Raw genomic sequence first — 24,327 nt, 5'->3', positions numbered from 1 at the left:
AACTGGGTGTGGGAGTGGAGATATATGAATGAAGGAGCATGTAGGGAAGTACAACAGATATAAAATGTATACATATATATAAATCAAAGAGGAATATATATATATTAATTTAAATAATAATAATTATAATGACAATAATAATGATAAAGATAGTAATAGTATCATACAAAACAAAAAAAAACAAAAACTAAATTAATTTAACCAAAATAAATAAATAAATAAAAAAATAAGTAAAACAAAAATAAAAATCTAAAAGGGGGAATGAGGAGGGTTAAAGTATCAACAGTAATAGCAATAATAATAATAATAATAAGAATAATAATAATAATGAAAAACCCAATTAATAAGAAATAGTAATATAGTATTAGCAGTAGTAGTAATGATAAACATATTTATAAATATACTCATTTCCTCCGGAAAGAAGGGGAGGTTAAAGGATCAGGAAGAGGACAAATAGAAATAGTAGTAGTAATAGCAATAATAATGCTGATACAGCCATTAATAGTAATGATAATAGTAGTACTTATAATAGCAACGATAATAATAATAATAATAATAATAATAATAATAATAATAATAATAATAACAGTAATATTGATACAGCTATTAATGATAAGGTATTATAAAGCTGCTTCTGATACCCCTCATGGCCATGGCATAGTATAGACCCCCGCCAGCGTCATATTACAACGGGCTATCAAGGTGAGGTGCTGCCGGGTCCAGGGTCCCAAAATCCATCCCCATCCCCAGCCGTCCCACACATGCCCCGCTTACCCTGTTTGTGTGTGTTAGCTGGCATTAGCTTGAAAGTTTAAGCTTTGGAAATTGATCTGTTTGAGCATTGTACAGATGCAGAGATGACAAAGTTGAACAGAATAAGGTTCCAATGCACAGCTCCATTGCCTCATAGAAATTATAGCAGGTATTTAAGCCTAATTGTGCAAAATCTGTTAACTGAAAATAGACAAATGTGTTAACAATCCTGCTCAGATTCCAGTAAGCATCTTCTATGTGACTTAAGGTGCTGCAAATCTCTTGCAGTGACAGACACATTTTGTCTTTATTTTCTGTGTGTATTTTTTCCCAGAATGGCTAGTATTGTTGAAAGTCCACAGATTGTGAGGAGGCTGTCATGGGTGGCGAATTATTGGCCTGATGATGCTCTGCTTGGGAAGCCCCAAGTCACCAAATACTGTCTGATCTGTGTGAAGGACAGCTACACCGATTTCCACATTGAGTGTGCTGGTGCCTCTGTGTGGTACCATGTCCTAAAGGTAAATAACCTGAAATCATATTCTACATTTTTAACAGTTATTATGTATAAGCTGTGTAATTTAATAAACACTGATGGTGTAAAAAAACAAAACAGAAAAACATTTTTGTATTTGTTACAGTCCAGGTCAATCCCTAGAAATATTAGATGAATAAAAGATTATTAATAATATTATTTTTATAATTATTATTAATAATTAATATGGATAAATATATAATAAAAATACATCTGTAGATAGATATATAGATAAATATAATTGCTGCAATTTTAGAACATTTTATTTATTTCATTTATCTACATAAGATATCCAATGATATATCATTTTGTTAAAAGGTAGGTATGCCATATAATACGAAGTATCTGTGATTCCTTAATCTAGTAATCCTTAAAACAAATGTACTAAAGGATCTTTTTCTAAAATAACTATAAAAATGAGAACAGGAGCAGATGGTCTCTGGGCACTATGTTGTGTCTGTAGGTTAAGCTGGTCTTTATAATAACTTATAATTTCGTTCATATACCACTGACCACCTTCTATTTTACTGTGAGGTTTAAAACTTCCTTTGACTAAATAAGACAGTGGTTTCTTAGTTTAAAAACTCTTGACCATGACTCATTTAATGTTTCATCAACTCAATTTGCAAGGTTTTCTCTATAAACATAAAGGCAGGCTGTACTACTCACTTGTTCCACAGACCTAATGCTGTAATATGTAATCACACAGGCCACCAGAAACTTTCCACTTTCTTATGACAGCTAACAGCGGTAACATTTAATCCTGCAGACTGACAAGGTCAAAGTAGTTAAGAAATCATTATGCAAAAAGGTTTTCTGAAAAGAAACAGCCAATAAAAAATATAAAACTGTGTTTCTAACACCAAGAACACACAGACTTTATATAGCACTGTGAGACGCCATCTGTGAGTTCTTGCTTAGATGGAGGTAAACTCCCAAACTTAAGGAAACAGGGAAAGGAAACACCAACAGCAAGTATTTTAATAGAGCACAAGGTACCAGAACAGCTTTAGATTTGCCTTGGCATAGTTACTGCAGAGGAGTGGAACTTTATTGCTGGGGTGAAACAATAAATTCCATCATTTAGTATATTGGTATGGTGGGTGGGGGAAAAGCCTACACCTCCCATAAGACTTAATTTAGGTTGATATCTGGTGACCCAGAGTGTTATGGAATAAGGGTTTCTTTAATGTCTCAAAAATCCCTTAATTTTAAAAGCCACTGAATTTTCACACATACCATGCTCTCATATATTAAACTATGTTATTATGTTAAATGCAATATAAATATACACCAATCAGCCATCACTTTAAATCACCTGCCTAATATTGTGTAGGTCCCCCCTTTGCCAGTAAAACAGCTCTGACTCATCGAGGCATGGACTCCACAAGGTGTGCTGTGGTGTCTGGCACAATGACGATAGCAGCAGATCTATTAAGTCCTGTAAGATGTGAAGTGGAGCCTCCATGAATCACAGTTGTTTGTCCAGCACATCCCAAAGATTGGATTTGAGAACTGGGAAATTTGGAGGCCCCATATACAGCCCGACATACAGCAAAACATGAAGCACTTTGTTTTCTGACACCTTTCTATCATAGCCAACATTAACATTATCAGCAGTTTGTTCTACAATACCTCTTCATTAGGATTGTGTATCAGTGAGCCTTGGGTGAGCATGACCATGTCACTGGTTCAGTGGGTTCACCTTCCTTGTACCACTTTTGGTAGGTACTAAACACTGCATACCAGGAACACCCCAGATAACCCAAGATTTTGGAGATGTGCTGTCCCAGTCATCTAGCCATCACAATTTGGTCCATGTCAAAGTCACTTGCTCATTTTTCCTGATTTCAGTGCTTCAGTTTCAAGAACTAATTGTTCTCTTTAACCTTAATATGTCCCACCCATTAAAAGGTTCCATGGCAAGATAATCAACGTTATTAACTTCACCTGTCACTGTTTTTTTTTCCAAGTCTTCAGTGTTCTTCTGGATTAAATTCATGTTTTATTATAATACCCAAAATGCTAAATGCAACAGTTGTAAGTATAGTAACTCTGTGAAGCACAAAAAATAAGTGCATTTGTCAGAGTTTTCCTCAAAATAATCTATATTTATACCACATTTTCTCTTAAACAAACCATTGTTTACTTTTTAACTTTGTCACATGATACAGATGTCAATTATTATTATTTAATTTTTGACAAAATTGTAATTGATTTTGCCTCGGCAGGTCAGAATTATGTCTCTGGGTATATGTTAGATAACATCGCTAATTTTCCACTATATATTTGCAATTCTTACACTGATAACAGTTGGTCTTCTGCTACTCACTTTAATTTAAAATGTTATGGAAATTACATTGGAAATGCATTTTACTGTTATCGATACTGTTAAAACTACCAACACATTAAAATCAACCGAATTGTTAATCAGCATTATTCGTACGAATTGATTACGTAGCAAAAAAGGTAATGTGAAAGACTCCTCAAACATGCATAGTTACATAATATTAAGCAACTACAAATCTACAAAACTACAAAAAGGAATGTCAGTGATTATTATACATTAATGCTACACTGATATTGAAAAAAGAAAATAATTTAATACAGAACAGCAACCTGCTCTTCAGGATTAAAATCGAAATATGCTTGCAATATATTATGCAAGACAGGATCAATATACATGTCTTATATTGTACATTAATTATAGAATTAATGACAGAGCATGTAATATACTGCCTTTGTTCTTAGGGTGAGAAGATCATCTTTCTGATCAAGCCCACCTCAGCTAATCTGTCTCTGTATGAGCGCTGGAGATCCTCATCCAACCACTGTGAGATGTTCTTCGCAGACCAGGTGGACAAGTGCTACAAATGCACGGTGAAACAGGGCCAGACGCTCTTTATTCCATCAGGTAATATAGGAAAATCAGAAAGCCACTGCATGTGTAATGGTCAGTCAGTGGAAAGCACTGCATTGTGTTTTCAGGCCAATTCATCCATACCAGCCTTGGCAAACCATGTCTTCATGGACCTTGATTTGTGCACAAGGGGCATTGTCATCCTGGAACAGGTTTGAGCTGCTGAGTTACAGTAAAAAAAAGTGTCAATGCTACAGCATACAAAGGCATTATGTACAGTTCACAGTTTTTTTCAACAGTGGCAACAGTTCAGGGAAGAACCACATATAAGTGTAATTCTCAGATGTATTAAAAAATATATCTAAAATATTCCATTCAGGTAATTTTGAATACTATTACGCATAATAATTACAAGGCTAATAACTGTCTTCAATGCTCCTGTACCACAGACAAAATTACTTTCAAATGAAAATTTAAGTCATTTTAATTTATGTTGAGGGTAACTTTGCTTTAAAATGGTAGAACTTTACTTGTGATGATGCACATAAAATGTAAAAGTTTTACCATTTTAAAAGGTTTATTCAGGCCAACACACAAGTGGTAAATACGTGAATAGTGTAACACTGCTGAACTTGTGTTATCTGTCCTTGCAGGATGGATTAATGCAGTATTGACGCCTGTGGACTGTCTTGCCTTCTCCGGGCACTTTGTCCACAATTTAAGTGTTGAGATGCAGATGAGGTTAGTGACATGACAGTTATAATTAGTTTTCATAAGGCTTGTGGTATATCATGATTGGAATCATTTATCCAGATTTTCTGCTTTAGATCTATGCTTGAAATTGATGAGTATTGGAGTGTAAAACCCTGTTTCTCGTTGTTCCTTACAGTCAACCTTAAGGGCATCTAGCGGGCTGAAGTACACCTTTTAGATTGCACTTTTTGTTAATCCAAATTGTAAAAGTCAATTTGCTTCTCTCCACTCAGGGCATATGAGGTGGAAAAACGACTCAAGATTGCTAGTCTCACTCCATTTCCCAACTTTGAGACAGCATGCTGGTATGCTGGGAGGCACTACCTGGAGAGATTTAAAAGTGAGTACTTCTTTGTTTATTAAATGTTGTTGGGGTTGAGACTTATGTACAAGCCAATGTAAAATGCTTAATATGCTTAGTACCTGTGAGTTTAGCTACAATGAAGGAATGTGAAAATCTTTTACTCCAGGTGGAACACGCCTAATATAATATGCTATAATTTAAAAAAAGCAAACAAATGTTATAAAGCTGCATTGCATAAGATTTTTCTTCGTCAAAAAAATTATTTTCAGGTGGCACAAACAATGTATATGATGATCAGCTTTCGTGAGTCTCCCTGACAAACTGTAATTATTATTCATAGTCAGCACTGAATTATACATTATATGCCAGTTGAAATATTTCAAATGTCATCACACAGAAATCAGGAAAGAGAGAGTGGGAGACTGTAAACAAAGAGTTGTGCAAGAGTGAGTCTGATATTAAAGGATCAAGCTAGGGTTGCAAAGGGGCGGAAAGTTTCCGGTAAATTTCCGGAAACTTTCCACAGGAACTTAATCTGGGGAATTTTGGAAATATTCCAAATTGGAAACTTTACAGGAATTTATGGGAATTTACAAGAATTTATGGGAATTATTTGGAAATATAGGGAAATTTATATAAACTATATCATATACAAAGATAAATAAACATTTTGTTTGGTCATAAGCAGACATACACGCAAGGTAATACAAATTTTAAAAATGGCGTCTTGACTGATTTAATTGTAAGTAGAACTTTAACTGATTCTTTCATTGAGTAACACAAAAGCATAAACTTAATAATTGTAATAAACATATTTCCCCATGATTGCTGTAACATGAAAGCATCTCCTACCCTTGCCCTTATAAAAAAGTCCCAATCAAAATGTAAAATGAAGCATTTTTTCTCAAGCTTATTAGGTCTCTGCTTCTGTGGTAAGCTTATTCTGATTCTCTGCTTTCGGAAAATGGAGGTGACCCCTCCCCCCCTTAAGTGATATATGGAGGATTTTTTTTATTCCAGGGGGTTGTGAGTGTGTGGGGGAGGGTCATCAAATTATCTGTGAATGTGGTAACACTCCTAATTTACTGCTTAATAAGAGTTAGTAAGGTAGTTATTAAGTTTAGGTATTGGGTACCATTAAGAATGTAGTATAAGGTAATGCAGAATAAGGCATTAATATGTGCTTAATAAGCACTAATAAATAGCCAATATTCTATTAATATTCATGCTAATAAGCAACTAGTTAAATGACCCTAAAATAAAGTGTTACTGTGCATGTTATGGAAGAATGCAAGTACATGCAGTGGGTGTGGCCTCAATGGCCCTCCAGTAAGCAGCGTGCTGTGTGCAAGTGACCAAGGAATGCAGGGTACAAGTCAACTTAAATTGCCTTAAATCTTGTTGTTTTAAACACAATTATGCTGCAAGATTTTTTTTAACTACATTTAAGTTCCTTGTTATAGGCAACTCTGCATTTTTTTTTAAATTCCCAGTTAATTCCCATATATTCCCGTTAGTTCCCATATATTCCTGTTAATTCCCATATATTCCCGTTAATTCCCATGGAAAGTTTCCAGCCTTGAAAATTCCCGGAATTTTGCAACCCTAGATCAAGCTAGTTTTTTTAATTGTTTGAAGCTAATGAATGATAGTGAGAGGTTTTGTCCTTGTTACACAGTTGCAAAGTTGTTATAATAAGCAAGCCAACACTAAAGCCAAAGCTACTTGACTTGACTAGCTAACACTAGCCAACACTAGCTTATGTGTGTAATGCCTTTGACAGACTAAAGAAAATAATACCCCTTTTAGGTAATAAAATATATGGACAACACAAATCAGTTAATTACATGTGAGCAACCAAAGGTGATATTTGAATTTACTAGAGTTAATGGTCATTTGGCTTGATAGATGCACAGAGATCTCTGATACAGGCAACCTGGCTATTGTTTTTTCACCTAATACTCAGTAACTATGACAGTCACATTAATGGACACATTAAAGTATTTATTTATAATGCTTCTGTAATACTGAGGAAATGGCAGCATTTAATTATAACTTCAGAGTCATGAATGCTACATTCCAAACTCCATACTACAATAATAAATAGTTTGTCAATGTATCATTGAGGTTATTACAATATAGGTATACTGATTAGAGCTATTTAATTTGATTTGGATTATCATATAGCGAAAGTCCAACATTTTAAATACTTATGCTTCAAAAACAGTTAACCATGAGGAACAATATGTTTCCTAAACATTCAGGGCAAGTATGGCTATAAATATCCTAGTAGCTTCCAAGTAATTTGTTGTTGTATGATGAACTTTTTTCCCTTTTTTATTCTATTACACCTATACATTAATTTCTTTAAAATGAAAAGAACAACTTGAGGACAAGTAAAGTTTCAAAAGGAGTTGGGTCATAAGGGCTCCTCCTGTTTCCAACTGAGGCCTGCTGAGCAGATGAGGAGAACTCATACAGCAAAGAATATTATTGCAGTTGTTAGATCAGTGCATAATGGAGTTCACAGATGATTAGCTTCAAAAGGAAGAATCACTTGCTCCATTACAAACCAGTTTAAACTCTTCTCAGCTGGCCTTCTGCTCTCTATTTATCTTTCCACCATTTTCTCCACTGCTCACGTTTCTTAATTTTGCCAGATCTCAGTAGTACACACAGCTGGACGCTTTGACAAAAACACTTGCTCCCTGGGCTATCTAATGTTCAGATACTCAAGAAGGGGAGTCAGTTTTCAGGGTCATCTTTTTGAGCTCCATATGTGGTTCAGGTGTGTGTATAAGTGACTCAATTCCCCAACAGACCTCCTGACTCATTGCCAGACCCAGTGCTCCCCTCCGTCCACTCTTTTCAGCCTTCACTTTATGTTCATGTTGTTAATTTTAATGCGGTAAGCAGCATGTTTCCTGTAATGGCCATGTAGCCAGTCCAATGTAATCAATGTCTAAGCATGTGTTCAGAAAAAGGCACGCAACTGTTTCAGGCCCCAGCAGATTGGAGCAATCAGTTTGATGTATGAATGGTCATTGTTATTGAACAGTAATGACTGCCATTGCCATTGGACTCTATTTTTATTTCTAATATAATATCCCTCTGCCTTGTAGTTGAATGTCATGTTTTTGACTGAGGGATCAGTTTCTTGGAAATTGGAAGTAGTTCAGAATTACTTAGCAGTGTCAAAAGAGTTATCCCTATTTGTTATTTTCTAATGCAAATGTCATTTATAGTTCTTTTAGGCAGTGAGGATACAGTAAAAACACAGATTTCATACTTTCATTTTAATTGCAGTAATTTAGTTTATTGTGTTATAAATTGATATTATTGGCCTTCAATTTCCATAAGCATATTTAATTTATTGCTATAACCTATTAAAAATGAATTGCTATCATTTTTTAAACCATTTTTCTTATTTTTCTCTGCTACAATTGGTCAGCTTGTTTGCTCAGTACTCTAACAAAATCCACCCAAAAGCATAGTAAATACCTTTATAAAACCAGCAGACTCTGTTATTATTTGCAGTAGCCAGTAGCTGACAGGGTATTCAGATATAATTATTTTAAATACCAAATGTTTTGTCTTCCTCTCAGCGATAAATTTATTTTGTTAATGATGAAAGAACAGTTTGGATTGTCAATTCTTCAAATAGCAACCCAAAAGTGAATAGATATAAATTAGGATTATACACTTGGAACTATATTATTCAGTGGCTACTTATTGGAAATTATTTTCTTACCATATTTTAAACAATGTGGTCTGCTTTGATGGTGTTTTATGTACATAATGTGATGCATGTGCAGTATCAGAAAAAAGTAGTAAAAAGTATTGCTGTATTATATGACAGAAATGTCATGGCATTTCTACTTAACCTGTTAAACTAGTTCCAATAATGCATGGCAGTGTAGAAAACAGATTTTTTAAAAAATCCCTTTTTTATTTATCTTGCAGGTTTACATAAGACAAATAAACAACCAGCAGCTTACCTTATACACGGTGCCAAAATTATCAATGGAGCCTTTAGATCATGGACTAAAAAACAGGTAGGTAATGAGGTTTTGGTTTTAATATTAACTGTTGTTCTGATTGGTCTAAACGAGACATTTGTTAGAATTTGTTTTTTCTCATTAAAGGCCCTTCTTGAGCATGAAGATGAGCTTCCTGAAAATATGAAACCCACACAGCTTATTAAAGACCTTGCCAAAGAGATTCGGATTGCTGAAGTGAGTTATACGGGAAGTAACTCTAAGCACTACAGTGAATGTTGTATATATATTTTGCTTGTTTGCTTATCAGCTCAACAGCTTTTTTTTTTAGAATCAACAAGCTTATGGTTACAGCCAACTAAACAGCCTGGTAACGTGTCTTTTGTCAACCAGAATGCAACTAAAGCCATAAAGAGTGAGTTGAGTAACTCCAAGCCTCCAGCGGAAGAACCCCCATCAGCCCCTTCAGAACCAGAAGAACCGATGTCTCCATCCCATATGTCCACTCCACCTCGAGACAAACCAGCCAGGAAAAAAGCCACCAAACCTCCAAAACCACCTAAACCACCCAAGATGCCCAAAGCCCCCAAACCCCCCAAAGTTCCTAAAGTGAAAGAGGGTGGAAAGAAGAAAGTGAAAAAAGTGAAAGAAGGTGGCCTGCTTGAGAAAAAGCCATCCAGCCTGGCAGCTCTCGAGTCCCATGCAAAGGACATCCTCAGCAAGATGGATCAGCCTAAAAAAGTAAATGTGACCCAAAAAACAAGCTAGACTTTTGATACAATTAAAAGTCTAACTTTTTTTAATCATTTTAAAATCTTGATTTTGCAGGCTCAAAAGAGTGTGATGAGCTTCATGGAAAAAGAGACAAATAAACAGAACAATGTGGAGAAGTTTGAATTGCGAGAACCCAACAAGAACAAAACAGAAGCAAAATGGAAATACAAGGTAGGACTACCTACAATTAAAAGAACTGAATCTAGTGTTTCCTACAAATCATACCTTATGATGAAGCTTTAATGTAAAATTAGCCCAGAGCCATTTTTAAACATTAATGCAAATTGTATTAAACCCCTGCCAAGTGGTGAAAGGAACGGGGGACTGTTCCAAAAGTGATTTACACATCTCAGATTAAAGCAATCAACAGAAATAATTCCATGGCTCAGTCATCCTTTCTGTTTGGAACTCATCAAAGGCAGCAGCCCTTCACCCCAGATCAGAATTTTTACCTAATGCATTTACACTATGTCATATCCCTGACATCCTCACTAAGTATTTACATATGCCTCCCGTTTCTGCTGCAAAAAGTAAGCATGTTGTGTGATTATTGTTAGATGACATGGGGGGCTTTTGAAGAAAAAGCTTAATTCTGGTGAACGGAAGACATTAGAAAGCTTTGGTTTCATGGAAAAGTCAATGCCAAACGGCCCTGGGATGTTTGTAGTCGCTCCAAGTCTTTTCTTCCAAACGCTCCTTTGCAGCTCCCCAAGCACTTACAGATGGAGGGAGTCTTGGCTATATGTTTGCCAAGGTCATCAGACCCCATGTGTCCTGTCTTTCATTCTTGATCACTTTCAACACAGAAACAACTGGACTATACAGGCTGATTTAGATCTTGACCATGTTACATATCTTACAGTTAAGAGTTTTCAGTATCTGTCTGTCTGATTTTTATATCTAGTTCTTTATCTCTCTAGCCTTTGTCAGAATGATGCCTGACTCTCATGTGATCTGTTTCTCTATTGCAGAATAGCAAACCAGATTCATTGCTAAAAATGGAGGAAGAGCACAAATTTGAAAAAACACCTCTAGGACATAGAGACAATAGATTTAGCTTTACAATGTCTCATAAGAAATTGCTGGGGTATGTATATTACTGTGTACACTCAGTAACAGTGTAATGGCCTTCATGTGTCTGTAGTATTCTCAGTGTTATTAGTTTGTCCCTGTGATTCATATGTAAGTGCTGCATTTACATAAGGTGGGCTAAAATGAAATTACTTCATTCTATATCTGAAGAATTTTAATATAGGATACTATGCATGTTTTGCACTTTCGTATGTTTTTGCCTCATATTTATTATGAAGTTACAATTGTCAGATCTATTGTGGATCTACTCTGATGGCTCTAATAATGTGATATTTCCCTCAGGGCAAAGACACTAAAGCCACAGACCAACTCGAGTTTGTTTGGCTCCTTACAGAACGTGAAAGAAGACAAAGCTAAACCAGTACGAGACGAGTATGAGTACGTCTCAGATGAAGGGGAACTCAAAATTGACGAGTTCCCCATCAGGAGGAAAAAAGCTCCGGTTAAAAGGGACTTTTCCTGTGAGTAGTGCCAGTGCAGCAAGTTATACAAAATAAAAAGCAGAAATTTACTCCATATGGAACAATTTATTGTTAGTTCTTGAGGTGATCATTTTTCAGGAAATGAATTATAAAGCCTTTGGGACACGGTTATATCACTTCTATAAGTTTTCTATTCTCTCTATTTTTAATGGTTACCTTTTGACTTTTTTTTTAGTTTTATCTAACATCCGGACATCAGAACCCATCAAGACATCAAAAAAGCCAAAATTGCAATCTTCAGATATTAAGGTAAGCATATACCTTATGCTTTATAGTTCTTCTTAGAGCACTTGAAGGATCTTGAATTGACAATTAAAGGATCAAAAACCGCAACCCTTTTCTCTAAACAGACAGTGACATGAACTTGAAAACGCTGATTAATTTCAAATTCGACAAAATTGGGACTTAATCACCAACCATTATTTCATGAAGTAACTAATAGATTCCTTCTGGGTGTGTTTAAAGTATACTCCCCACAATAGAGATCATATGTGTTAGCACCCAGATCCCAGTGCTTGGCGGGCGTTGAGGCATTCTAGTAATTCCCCTTAATGTTCCAACTTAAACCAACACACAGAGGAATTCAAAGAGAGAAAGCCACAAGGCTGAGGAAAATGTCACCACATGACTGATGAAGGAAATAGCTGTGGTGTGAATCGACAACATACACAATCAACAACATACAATAACAGACATTGAGAGGGTCTAGGGGGTCAGCAAGGGAAGTTTTCGAGTACATGGATTTTTTTTACAGCATGAATCTCTACCTTACTCTACTTGATCTTACATTTGATTACATTTAATTACTTATGTGTAACTACACATTTTTAAAGGTTTGTCTGTTCTAGATCATAACAAAGCTTAAATGGTGAATAAACCAGGGGATCCCAAACATTTTGGACAAAAAACTCTAGATGGACATTGGAAGGATTGGATGGAATCTTTGAGACCCCAAGAATAAATTACATGTATAAAATTTAGGAAGTACTGTAAAATGTAAGGATGTTTTATTATCAGTAACACATATGTATTGTAAATGACTAGAAAGATACATTGGGAGTAAAACACTATGGGGCATATTTTACAGGGAAATAATTCATGCCACCATTATATTTCATTATCAAAACATCCTAAAACTCTAATGCTCATTATGAAGAAATTTAACCAGGATTTTTTAAATAATAATTTACAATATTAGATGCAGGCAAATTGCATGTTTTGCCTAATTCCTTCAGAATTAATTTAATGTTACCCTTTTCATATGAAATTGTACCAAAGGGCAAATAAAACATTCTACAGTAATTTTTTTTCTTTTGGAATATTTAGAAAATCTGTTGCATTTAGTTTTGTGCAGAATTGTTTTTTTTTTTTATTTTTTTTTTTTTAGATATTTTCATAGTAAATAGTTAATGGTGTAGAAATTAGGCAAAAAAGTCAAATAAAAAAATCAGAATAAGAAGCTGGTGGATGAGAAGACAGAAGCCTTGTCACCCGATGGAATAAAGACACTTGATAAATTAGCTCTGTTTATTTCATACAAAATCAGGTGACCAACAGTGATTTATTTTCCATGGATGGAAATCCACAGATGTTGTGTTACCTCTGATAAGGGTAAAGATGCATTGACCTTTAGAAACAATTTACTAATAGAACAACGCAAATTTATCTTGTGCTCAGTAATGATCCAACTAATAATACAGTAGTTTAAAATGTCTGTATATTCCAAGACATTTCTAGAACTGCTTGCCTTTTAAAAGAAATTATTCTGTAACTTTCCACTGATTTCCCACAGATAACATAAAGTCCTGAGCTAAAGTATTTTTGCATGCAAACATTCACAATGTATTACCATTTACAAATTAGCTAGATCAGACTTTAAATCTAGCCACAGGGGTTGCAAGTCAGTGATTTCTGTGTCAGTCTCAAGCCCGGATAAAAAGAGAGGGTTGCGTCAGGAAGGGCATCTGGTGTAAAAGAGGAGAAGAGGCAAGTGCAAGCGAGCAGGAGTGGGTGGAGAAAAGTGTCAGTAGTGTTGTGGTGTACAAAGGTGTACAAGACAGTAGTGACACCTGCTATGCTCTATGGGTTAGAGCATACTGTAGCAGTGAGAAAAAGACATGACGCAGAGATGGAGGTAGCAGAGATGAGGATGTTGAGGTTCTCTTTAGGAGTGACAAGGATGGACAGGATTAGGAACGAGCACATCAGAGGGACAGCTCAGGTTTGCTGTTTTGGGGACAAGGTCAGAGAGATTAAATTAAGATGGTTTTGACATGTACAGAGGAGGGAGATGTTTATATTGGAAGAAGGATGTTGGAGATGGAGCTGCCAGGTAAGAGGGGATACACAGATGTGTTAAATGAGGACATAAAGGTAATTGTTGCAAGAGTATAGGATGCAGAGGATAGAGTTAGGTGAAAACAGATGATTCGCTATGGTGACCCCTAACGGGAAAAGCCAATAGTAGAAAGGATCAGACATTAATCGATCTATTATATTTTTATGATAAAAGTATTTTAGACGAGCATGTTCATTTGATTTTTAAAGAAAATTAATGTAAAAAGAAATATACAAGTTGTCTGCAATAAATAGCATAGAAAAAACTGAAGCAATATAACTATATTTATTTCTCAGTCCCGTATAACTATGTTTCTATATTAATTGTTTGTATGTTTTTTGTAAAACAATGCCTGACAGATCTAAAATCTCTTGTCAGGGCCCAGAGAAAGTCAAATGTTCAGAAGTGAACCCATAGGTTTCTTGTAATCGACTGTCATCAACTGCTGGACCAACTGCTGGACCTAGCAAAGTATTTCAGAAGACCGAACCAAGTACTTGGAAATAAAACTGGAGCAGGGCTGATAGACATCTGAATGTGACAAAGTTTAAAATGTGAGCCAGCTTGACTTCTGAACTAGCTAAGGTCTATAGAAATGGGAAAGCCGAGGAAGGTTTTCACTGATTTTTCATTTTAATTACTCGGATTAGAAAACTGACAACATAGCATACTTAAAAATGTCAACAGTGAAAACTGAAGGTATAAAACACAAAGGTACCGAGAAGTATGTGTTCATTCTCAAAATAAATAATTTTATATATCCTGTTTTTATTCAGAATGCAGATTCTTCAGATGAGGAGTCACTTCACATAGACACAGAGGCCAAGCCAGAGGCCAAAAGCCGTAATTCCAAGGCTTGCAAAAAGAAAGGGGGCAGCGCAGCAGGGATTCTAGACCTCCTGCAAGCCAGCAAGCAAGTGGGTGGCATTGACTACAACAACAGGTACACCATCCTAAAACTTTTGTAATATGCAAAAAAACAATTAAAACAGCCTTGTAAAATTATTTGATGTTTGATTTCAAACAGTTAATGCAATTTAATTACATTATATTTGTAGAAACACTTTCAACATTTGGCATGATCAGAAACAGCTTTACAGAAATCTGTTAGAAATTGATCCTTTCTCAGCAAACAAAGGACAGTGGCAAGGAAAAGAGATGAGAAAGAATCCTTTGTGAGAATCCAGGCCCAAAATGATTCTCTGAACGCAGAGGCAGTTTGTAGGCACAGTATCCAAGCAAGAAGCTGAAAATCTAGATAAAGCAAGGGTGAGACTTTGGCATAAACTGTTTTTGTGAAGCGTAAATCTTTGTCCATGTGGGACCACCCATAGCAGTAGAAATTGACAAATTAGAAATAGAGCATTAATTAATTAAATAATGATATACATTATTTCTGTATTTATCAAAGTGCCACATTTCAAAAATCTCAAATATTTGTTTTTACAAAACAAAAAAGGGGTTTTCAGTTTGGGCAATGCAAGAGTAAATTGTGCTCAGTCTGCCGCTTTTAACTTTGCTCCACATCACTCACCTGTCATTGACAGCCTACTGAGGATAGACAGGCACATGAGTTGGCTGCCATTGACACAGGTGTGGACAATCACTCGTTGCCTGCTCATTCTCTCCAACAGCCATTTCTTTCCACAAGCAAGGCTGCATTAGAGTCTTTTACAAAAAAGCATTATATAGTAACCAGAAGGAATTAGGGTAAACAGGAGTCAAATAGATTAGTAGTATTCATTTTAAATGTTAATTAATAATTCATTTTATCAATCCATTATTTCATTTATTGGTTTTTATTCTTTAATGTGTAGCTTTTATTTATTAATAAAGAATTGTAAATCTAATTAAAACCAAATTTAATTATCATTCAATATACTGCAATGCTAATGCTCAAATGCTCAAAGCTCATCCACATTCACATCTATCAGTCTAACCACCTCTTAAAAGCACAAACCTGGACAATTGTTTACTTGTATGTTCAAACACACAACCACGCACATGCATGTACATCAGTGTTTAGTGAAATGGTTACACATACAATACTACTCATTCAGCACAGAACTTACTTAATTTTTAATTAAATTTTTGCATTTAATTTTAAAATATGTCAGCTTTCCTGATATTTATACTTGTGTGTTAATTCAGAACATGGCATGCTTGCTTTCAGACCACCCAATTTTTAAGTTAGCAAAAGTATAGTAAAAGACAATTTTTAAATTAAAATAAATAACATGAACACAATATGAATAAATAATATGAACACAATTTGTCTGCATATTACTTGGTTGCAATAACTGCATCATCCTGGTGACCCTCTGACACCACCAGCCAGTTGCATTGTTCCTTTTGATGCTTTTCCAGGCTGGTACTACACCATCTTTCAGTTTTTGTTTGTTTTTGGGGGTTTCTCCTTTCAGGCCGTTAAATGCATGCTTAGTTGGGTTAAGGTCTGGTGACTTGGCCAGTCTAAAACCTTGTGTTTCTGTTTACTCTTTCCATTGTTTTTTTTTTGGTCAGAACATGCGGTTGCTTTTCAATTGGTGTTTCATAAGAATGCAGAGATAATGCCATGTCACATATATGTTTATGTGAATGAACCACCTTTGCAAGAGACTCATGAAACTGTTAGTCTGACATGACTGTTGACAGGGAGAAACAAGACTCTGACCATAGCTACAGCTCAGATATAGAGACTACAAGCATATAGCACCCCATGCTGCAATGCTCAGAATGCAGCTGGCACCGTATTATATATTTTGCCATGACATAAATACAGCAAATCTACTTTTCATTGAATGCATGTACTCAAATTAATTTAGAGCCAGGCGTTTATTCTTCACTATGTCTTGTCTACAGATATGTGAAGTAATAGTTTACACTGTGGTATTTATATGAATACTTACCACTTTGTCAGCAGTTTACATATGTAGTCACTACTTGTTTGATATTCTTCCACTATTAATTTGTCAAAATTTAATAAATGCTTGGGGCCATTGTTCTTCATTTTACTGCTTGTTGTTCTGAACCATTTTTGATGGTCTATTTCAGCTGGGCTGAAATCTGCAAATTGGCAGAAAGCTAAGCAAAAGAGAACGAAAACATTACTGAAATATGTTAATTTCTCAAATTATTTTTTCTTGAATTGTATGACTGCAGGTTGTGTGGAGGAAATGACTACACTCAATTTCAACCACATTAAACAGCCACTTTTTTCTTGTTGTTCCAGCTCACTGCTTAATGACTTAATAGGTGGTAATCTGAACAGGAGAATTTTTTTTTTCTTCTGGTTTCCACAGGCTAGAGGCAGATGGAAGCACATTTTTTATATCCTGCACCATGATAAAACACCTGGCTTCAATAACTTAAATGAACAACAACTGGCTTAGTGGGGATTAAATTAAAGACATCAAAATATTATGCCAAGTGTTTTTCTTTAGGTTACTCATTTATGGAACCAAAGAGTCTGTTATTTTAGTGTAATTTATTAAAATAGATGTCTTCCCACTTAATTGAAAATCTGAAGATGAAAACCTATATAGTATGTGGAGCTTTTCTGATTTTAGTAGTCAAATAGCTGTTTTGCCTTTTACTGATAAAGATTTAGTTTAAAAGCTAATGAACAGGGAAGTTTCTGGGGCTCCCTACATTTTAGTGCAACTATAATGAGATAAATAGATATTATGAAATGTAATTATTTGCCATTGCTCTTAGATTATGCAGTGACTTCAATCCAAACTATCATATGTTTTTACTTTTATGCTGCTCAAAGCAGGCATACCCTCAGCTTTGTTTTTTCAATTTTAGCTGGCTATTTCTGGACATGTCTGTCAACTCTTTGACCTATCCCATCACTCCTAGCCCTTTTCCCAGTCTCCGGTCTTTTCCATGTCGAAAAAGCTTTCTTTTTCCCCAAACAGTTTATTTTCATGACAAAACAACTGAACTCAGATGTCCCATCAGCAGCACCACATGCACTGCCTGTAGTGTAAAAGCCTTTCTCAGTGAGTTTAGCTGAACTATTGTCATTGTCCCAAGCCACACCATCAATCATCTTCGTACTGTATTTGCATTTTCTGTAACCTCTGCATGATTTTCCACACTCTTTAAAAGTTAAAGCGTTTTCATTCTTTTGTTGGAAGTAATGGTAATGTGTATACTGTATGGTTCCTCACTGGATTTACAGCCATCTGCATAACTTTTGGTGCTCTTTATGTTAATCTTTCTCCTTTTTCCTGCACTCTAAACCCTAGAATTCTCTACGTTAGCACTGGCAACTTAAAAGTAACATAATTGTGTTGTGTTATGTGTGTGCACTTACAGTCAGCCACCTGCATCCCCCAGTACACAGGAAGCTATCCAGGGCATGCTGTCTATGGCTAACCTGCAGTCTTCAGACACCTGTCTGCAGCCAGCCTGGAACAACAGCCAGGCCAAAAGCAACTCTCACAGCGGGACGGCTGGTAAAAAACCTGCAGCAGCCAGCAACAACAAGCGTCCCTCAGCCAAGCGGCCTCCCAAAAAGCCACGTAAAAGCAGCAGCGTGGATAGTGGCGACATGTTTGATGACGATGATGACCAGGACCACCTGGATGCCTGCTTCAAGGACTCAGACTATGGTAAGATTTGACATACTGCAACATATGCTTTGGTTAGGAGTAATATTGTTAACTTTGTTTTAAGTATGAATTATGGTGCAGCAGGGAACATAGCCCTCACATCTCCATGTTCCCTGATTTGATCCCAATTTGGGGTTATTGTCTCTGTGCAGTTTTTCTGCATGGTCTCCATGACCAAAACATGCCAAAAGGATGTTTGGCTCCACTAAATTGTCCTTAGGTATGCGTGGTACTTTTCTGATTTTTTTAATAATAAAAGTATTCATTCAGATTGTCCCCACCTCACACCCAGTGTTCTCAGGATCTAGATCCACAGCGACCATGACCATCCCCAATAACTTGTATGCCAAAATAATTTAAAGACATTTCTCCTTATGCTGCCTTACATATGGGTTAAATTCTAATTTGCGAACATAATGCTTGTCTAAAATATTAGTATATATAAGTAAATAACATCTAGTATATTCTTAAATACAACATATGGGTGAGTGACTAAAGACCTAAACATTAACACTATTTACTTTCTAAATATCTCTGTACATCCAGTATCTATTTGAAGGAATACTGTAGTTTTGTCATTCCAGTGCTGGAATTGAAGGACACTCCTGCAGAACCAAGAGAAACAGAGTCATTTACAATTGCAATTGATTTTTTTATTTACTCTGGGAGGTTCTCATTATAGGCAAGTGACGCGTTTTGTTTATTCCGCATGGAAGGATCTCCAAATTTCGAGTTCAATCCGAATGAACTACTTTTTCAGCTGGGTGCTTCTTGTGAACCCTTTCCAAAAACAGCAAGGCCATTAGTAGCTCCATTAATAATCCATTAGCCATCATTTTAAACTGTTGTTTTAAATGCTTTTTGATCTGATACCCTAATTACTCATTACTAGCACACATATTTGCAATCTAGATCACACTAGGGAGCATTTTATAAAGTTCAATGGCATTTTTCTCTACTGTAAACAGAGACTTTTTGCAGCCTTTTTAATGATTGGAAATTGCGTGTTTTTGTGCAGGAGCTCAAAGAGACTAGATACATCAGGCAGAGTATTAAACAGCTTCCTTGCATCTGTTGTATGCTATCAAATGGAAAATCTTCAGTACTAAAGTTTATTAAATGCACCTTTGATATATACTGTATATACTTTTTCCAACTTTTGTTTGGTATAATTCACTATTGTTTTGATGAATATTGAAATGTGCTGAACTGTGTTTGTTTCAGTTTACCCTTCTCTGGAGTCTGAAGAGGACAGCCCGATCTTCAAATCAAGGTCAAAGAAAAGGAAAAGCTCAGATGACACTCCATATAGTCCAACAGGTATAGACCAATTCATTGATGTCCTAAATATTCCCCCTAGAGTTTGATAAAAGTAGAGGATGTCTCTGGGATGAGATTGTGTGATTTTTTTCTGGTGTGTTTTACAGCACGTGTTGGGCCCTCTGTACCACGACAGGAAAGACCAACACGTGAAGGGGCCAGAGTTGCGTCCATAGAGACTGGCTTGGCTGCTGCTGCTGCCAAACTCTCTCATCAGGTTAACAGCTTCCACTTGCCATTTTTCTCATCACAATATAATCTGTGTACTGAGGAAAGGCACAACTTATAGGTCTAACACTTTATTAAGTATGTCTAAAAAAAATATACATATAAAATAATAAACTGCATGGCCATTCCTGATTATTACATATTTCTTCTGCCACTGGCCAACTCTTTTTTTCAACTATATTTACTTTTACAGATATATAGGAAGTTATAAGGCTAGTTACTTCCTTGCTCTGGTGGTTTTTGATTTGATCAGTTGTAGTGATTATCTGTGCATTCTTACATAAATCAGGTACAGCAAATGGCTACAACATTGATCATGCTCTGTATTTTGGGCGTTTTATAGTGTGCTGCCTTTTTTTTTTTTTTTTTACAAAATGCACTGAAAACATGATTGGATTTTGCTTTTGCAGCGGTGGTTAAGTGGTGGTTAAGTGGTGGTTAATCAGTTGTGTAATGCCCTCTATAAAGCCCCTGAAGTATTTAGCAATCTATGAGCTTGCTGGAAAATCAAAATGCTGATCATTTTCTTGTTGGCAATTAAAGATTTTTTGCCTCCATCCCAAATCCTTGTAGGAATTAAATACAAATGATAATACCAACATATAGTTTTTAGTTTCCAGAATTTTTTGCCTTTTCTAAAGATACAAAATGCTTTAAAGGCTCCCTGCTGGGATTATAATATTGGACATCTGTAACTGATTCTGTTCTTTTCAGTAATCAGAAGAATGCAGATTATTAATCCTTTACATTTGAACTGAATCAGCCAATGAATTTAACTCAATACACAGTATAACAACAGACATGTTAGTTGTATGCCTTTTACAACACAAAGCAGATTTATAGACATCAAAAGCTTCAGTAATTGTTGCCAACACTCAACAGGGGAAGCCTATTCCCCTCTCTCCAGTGGTGCCTTTTGAGTCATGTTTAACTTTGTCCTTGTTACAGGAAGAGCAGCAGAAGATAAAGAAGAAAAAGAAAAGTATCAAAAAGAAGCCTGTGGCTGTAGAAGAGCCTCAGAAACACTCTCAGGACATCAGTTCTCCAGAGGCAACACCAGATTCAGAAGGTAACATGGCTGACCAAGAGTATGGCAGTGGAACAGTCAAGATAGCCAGTGGCTCTCAGCCCATGGCTCCAGGAGTCTTCCTTAATCAGAGACGTCCCTCCACTTCATCTCCAAACAATTCTTCAGCACAGCCAGCAAAAGTGGAACGTGGCAACTCGACAGATGCCAAAGGTAAATCTAAATATCTGAGTGCTGTTGTTCTACTGTCTATGTTTTTGGGCAATTGTATCTCACATTTTAAGATTCTGTGCTAGTAAGCAGAAAGTAGGACTGTTAGTTTGCCACTTTTCAACATAATTGCTCAGCTGTATACTTGGTTATTGATAAGCTACTTCTGCCTAATGAAGAAACGGAATTAAATTTTTGTTGCATCTAGACTACAATACCGAAGATCAGCATACATGTTAGGTGATTGGAATTATTATATCTATCTATTGTCTAACTATAAACATTTTGTTCATTTTTGTTATAGATCTGAATATAGCTTAACAAGAAGTTTATTGGTAATTAAGCACAATTCCAGACTCACAGGTACTTTTAACATTACTCTATTTTTTTTTCCCAGCAAAGCGGCTAAAGAAAGGCATGGCAACAGCCAAACAAAGACTCGGAAAAATCTTAAAGATCCATCGGAACGGGAAGCTCCTCCTGTAACAGGAACAGTGGAGGAGATTTGACATTTTCTCCTGATATTCTTATGGATACAATGGATTAGCCAATCTGATCCCTCCCCCTCTCTCTCCCCTCCCCCAAACTGTGGACAAGAACTGAAAAACGGAAGGGGAGTGTGCGAGTCACACAACTTTTTTGATTTCTAAAAGAAAAGCTTAGGTCAGAAAAGGTTTTTGCTTCTACTTATACTTTATAACTTTCAGATATTAAAAAATGTACAGAATACCTGCTATTAATATTTTGTAAGAAGAATTTGTCTTGTTTTACTACAGCTGTCAGTTTATCAGGGGTTGCTAAGATATTATAAAATAATAAATAGCAGTCATTCCAAGATAAAGAAAGTATCCCTTGCATGTATTCAGTTGCGTGCATGCATCGGTAGAGAGGGCTGGGACGGGGATTAAAATCCAGGAATTCATTTGTACTCTTTGGATGTGGCTTATCATTGTCTTTTCGATGTTTAACAAGTATTACAGAACATTTTTTTCCGTTCATTTTTACAATGTTTGTCCCTCATGAGTCCATACACATCATATTTCCTATTGTCTTGTGGTAAAAGAATATTTTAGAATGAGTTACTGTTGTTTGCTGAGCACTATCACTGATAATATTTATTGATTTAATATAATTGTATGTCATAGATGAAAAACGCCAAAAGGCACTTACAGACATCAACAAAGCACAAAACCACGATTATTGTAAGTAGTTTTAAATGTCTTTATATAACAGCGACTGTGAACCGTGTACTGATGATAGGTTTTTTATTTTCAGATAATAGCAGCCAAAATCATAAAATATCCTGATATTGTGTACATCATATAATAACCACATCAGGTTCCTTATTTAAAATAAGAATATAAATTTAACGTCCAACACACTAATAGGTCAGACTGATAACTGCTAGCAACACTCAAAGTATTTTAAATCCCTGATTATTTTCTGAAAATATTACATCATCATGTTTATCCCCGAGTAAATTTTTTTTTTAATGAACTGAGCTTCATGTTACTGTGATGTTCAAAAATGTAGCTTCTCTTTTTTTTATTCATATCCTAAAATGATCTAAACAAAAACACTAATCACATGGGACCTTGAGCTCTGATAAGCCTCATCCACATTGATGTGTATCACTACATTAGGGATACTTTCTCTCCTATGTTGGTCTCACAGGCAGCACCCATTTACCCTAGACTGAAATATGCATTTATATTGCTTCACAGTACAGTATGTAGAATGTAGCTTGTATATAGCTTTTTAAATGAATACGTTTTGTATCCTTTTTCCTTAATACTTCATTATACATTTTTACTAGTTTTTTGCAAAGTGTAAACAAGAAAAATATATATAAAGATATAGAACTAGTAATTTCTTTCTATTTTTTTTGGTAGATAAACAATAGCTGAGCTTTTTTTTATTTTAATCATCTTATTTTGTTTTGTTCACTTTTTTGGTTAGATAATGGTGTTGCCTGGAGAACAAAAGCATCATCATAGCATAACATCTCATTATAGCCTTACATAAACAAAACTACACGTATTGTACTAAATCATTTACACAACGTTGAGGGTGAATATGTCAAGTCAAAATGAAAGTTTCTACAAACAGCCTCATGTTTTGGGTTTAACTAACCTTACTGGGAGTCAAAGTTCTTTTATTAGCACCTTGTGAAGTGTTGTCTGTGTCAGTGATGTAATTTATTAATGTTTGTAGCCTTTTATACTTGTATAATTCTTATGAGATTTTGTTTTAAATATTTTATGTGTAAAAGCCCCATAGGAATCTTATCATTAAAATGCCTTGTTGAGTTCCATAAAACTCATTTTGCCTTTTTTTTGCCTTATTCATTTTGTTAACTGAAACAGGTCATTCATTTAAATTGTTACATTGTTGTTGTCATTATTATTATTATTATTATTATTATTATTATTATTATTATTATTATTATTATGCAGCTCTTTTTAAAACCATATGCCATGAACTTTATCATTTATTTTGATATGTACATTCTCAACAAGGTTTGCTGATTAATTACAGTATTTCAGTTATCAATGTAAATCTTGTATCCACCTTTTCTGGAGTGTAAAGCACTCAGATCGATCTTTGTCGATGGATCTATTTCAGGTTTCATTTGTACAAAAATGTGTGTTGCTTTGTTGTGGTTTATTTTTATATGTTCAAACCGATTAAAGACATCCACTGTACCAGGGCAGTGAATGATACCTCTTATTGTGGTGTTGTTATACTTCATCCATTTCACTTTTCAGTTTTTCACTGTTTTTCTTTTTTTAATTAATGTACTCATTCTAATATGGCAGACTTCTCAAATGCTCTAAATTCCTGCAACAGGAAAAAGTTTTTAGCTTTCCCATCCCATTTTCTTTGGCCCATGCAACCACCCAAAACTGAGATACTTACAGATATGTTTTTGTAGTTACAAAGCACACACAAAATTAAAACAACAACAAAAAACACTTAAATGAGCTATTCTTTGGGGTCAGCCAAGATACACAGATATCCTGCAACACAA

At 35.4% G+C, this 24,327-nt stretch overlaps 1 protein-coding gene across 1 annotated transcript in view; it reads left to right on the top strand.

Moving 5' to 3' along the window:
- phf2 (PHD finger protein 2) overlaps positions 1 to 24,026 on the top strand; it is a 40,929-nt gene extending 16,903 nt beyond the window's left edge. The window contains exons 6-22 of the mRNA XM_060857634.1: positions 1,088 to 1,274; positions 4,040 to 4,202; positions 4,802 to 4,889; positions 5,135 to 5,241; positions 9,169 to 9,260; positions 9,351 to 9,440; positions 9,597 to 9,944; positions 10,032 to 10,148; positions 10,949 to 11,064; positions 11,352 to 11,530; positions 11,727 to 11,800; positions 14,666 to 14,832; positions 18,216 to 18,511; positions 19,736 to 19,831; positions 19,939 to 20,048; positions 21,008 to 21,299; positions 21,694 to 24,026. Of these exons, the coding sequence (XP_060713617.1) occupies positions 1,088 to 1,274; positions 4,040 to 4,202; positions 4,802 to 4,889; positions 5,135 to 5,241; positions 9,169 to 9,260; positions 9,351 to 9,440; positions 9,597 to 9,944; positions 10,032 to 10,148; positions 10,949 to 11,064; positions 11,352 to 11,530; positions 11,727 to 11,800; positions 14,666 to 14,832; positions 18,216 to 18,511; positions 19,736 to 19,831; positions 19,939 to 20,048; positions 21,008 to 21,299; positions 21,694 to 21,782 (2,611 nt within the window). The 3' untranslated portion in view covers positions 21,783 to 24,026. The remainder of the gene's footprint in view (positions 1 to 1,087; positions 1,275 to 4,039; positions 4,203 to 4,801; positions 4,890 to 5,134; positions 5,242 to 9,168; positions 9,261 to 9,350; positions 9,441 to 9,596; positions 9,945 to 10,031; positions 10,149 to 10,948; positions 11,065 to 11,351; positions 11,531 to 11,726; positions 11,801 to 14,665; positions 14,833 to 18,215; positions 18,512 to 19,735; positions 19,832 to 19,938; positions 20,049 to 21,007; positions 21,300 to 21,693) is intronic.
- The last annotated feature ends 301 nt before the right edge of the window (positions 24,027 to 24,327 follow it).

Source organism: Tachysurus vachellii, chromosome 22 (assembly GCF_030014155.1).
Source record: "Tachysurus vachellii isolate PV-2020 chromosome 22, HZAU_Pvac_v1, whole genome shotgun sequence".
NCBI lineage: Eukaryota > Metazoa > Chordata > Actinopteri > Siluriformes > Bagridae > Tachysurus > Tachysurus vachellii.
This window is presented reverse-complemented; position numbering and strand designations above follow the sequence as displayed.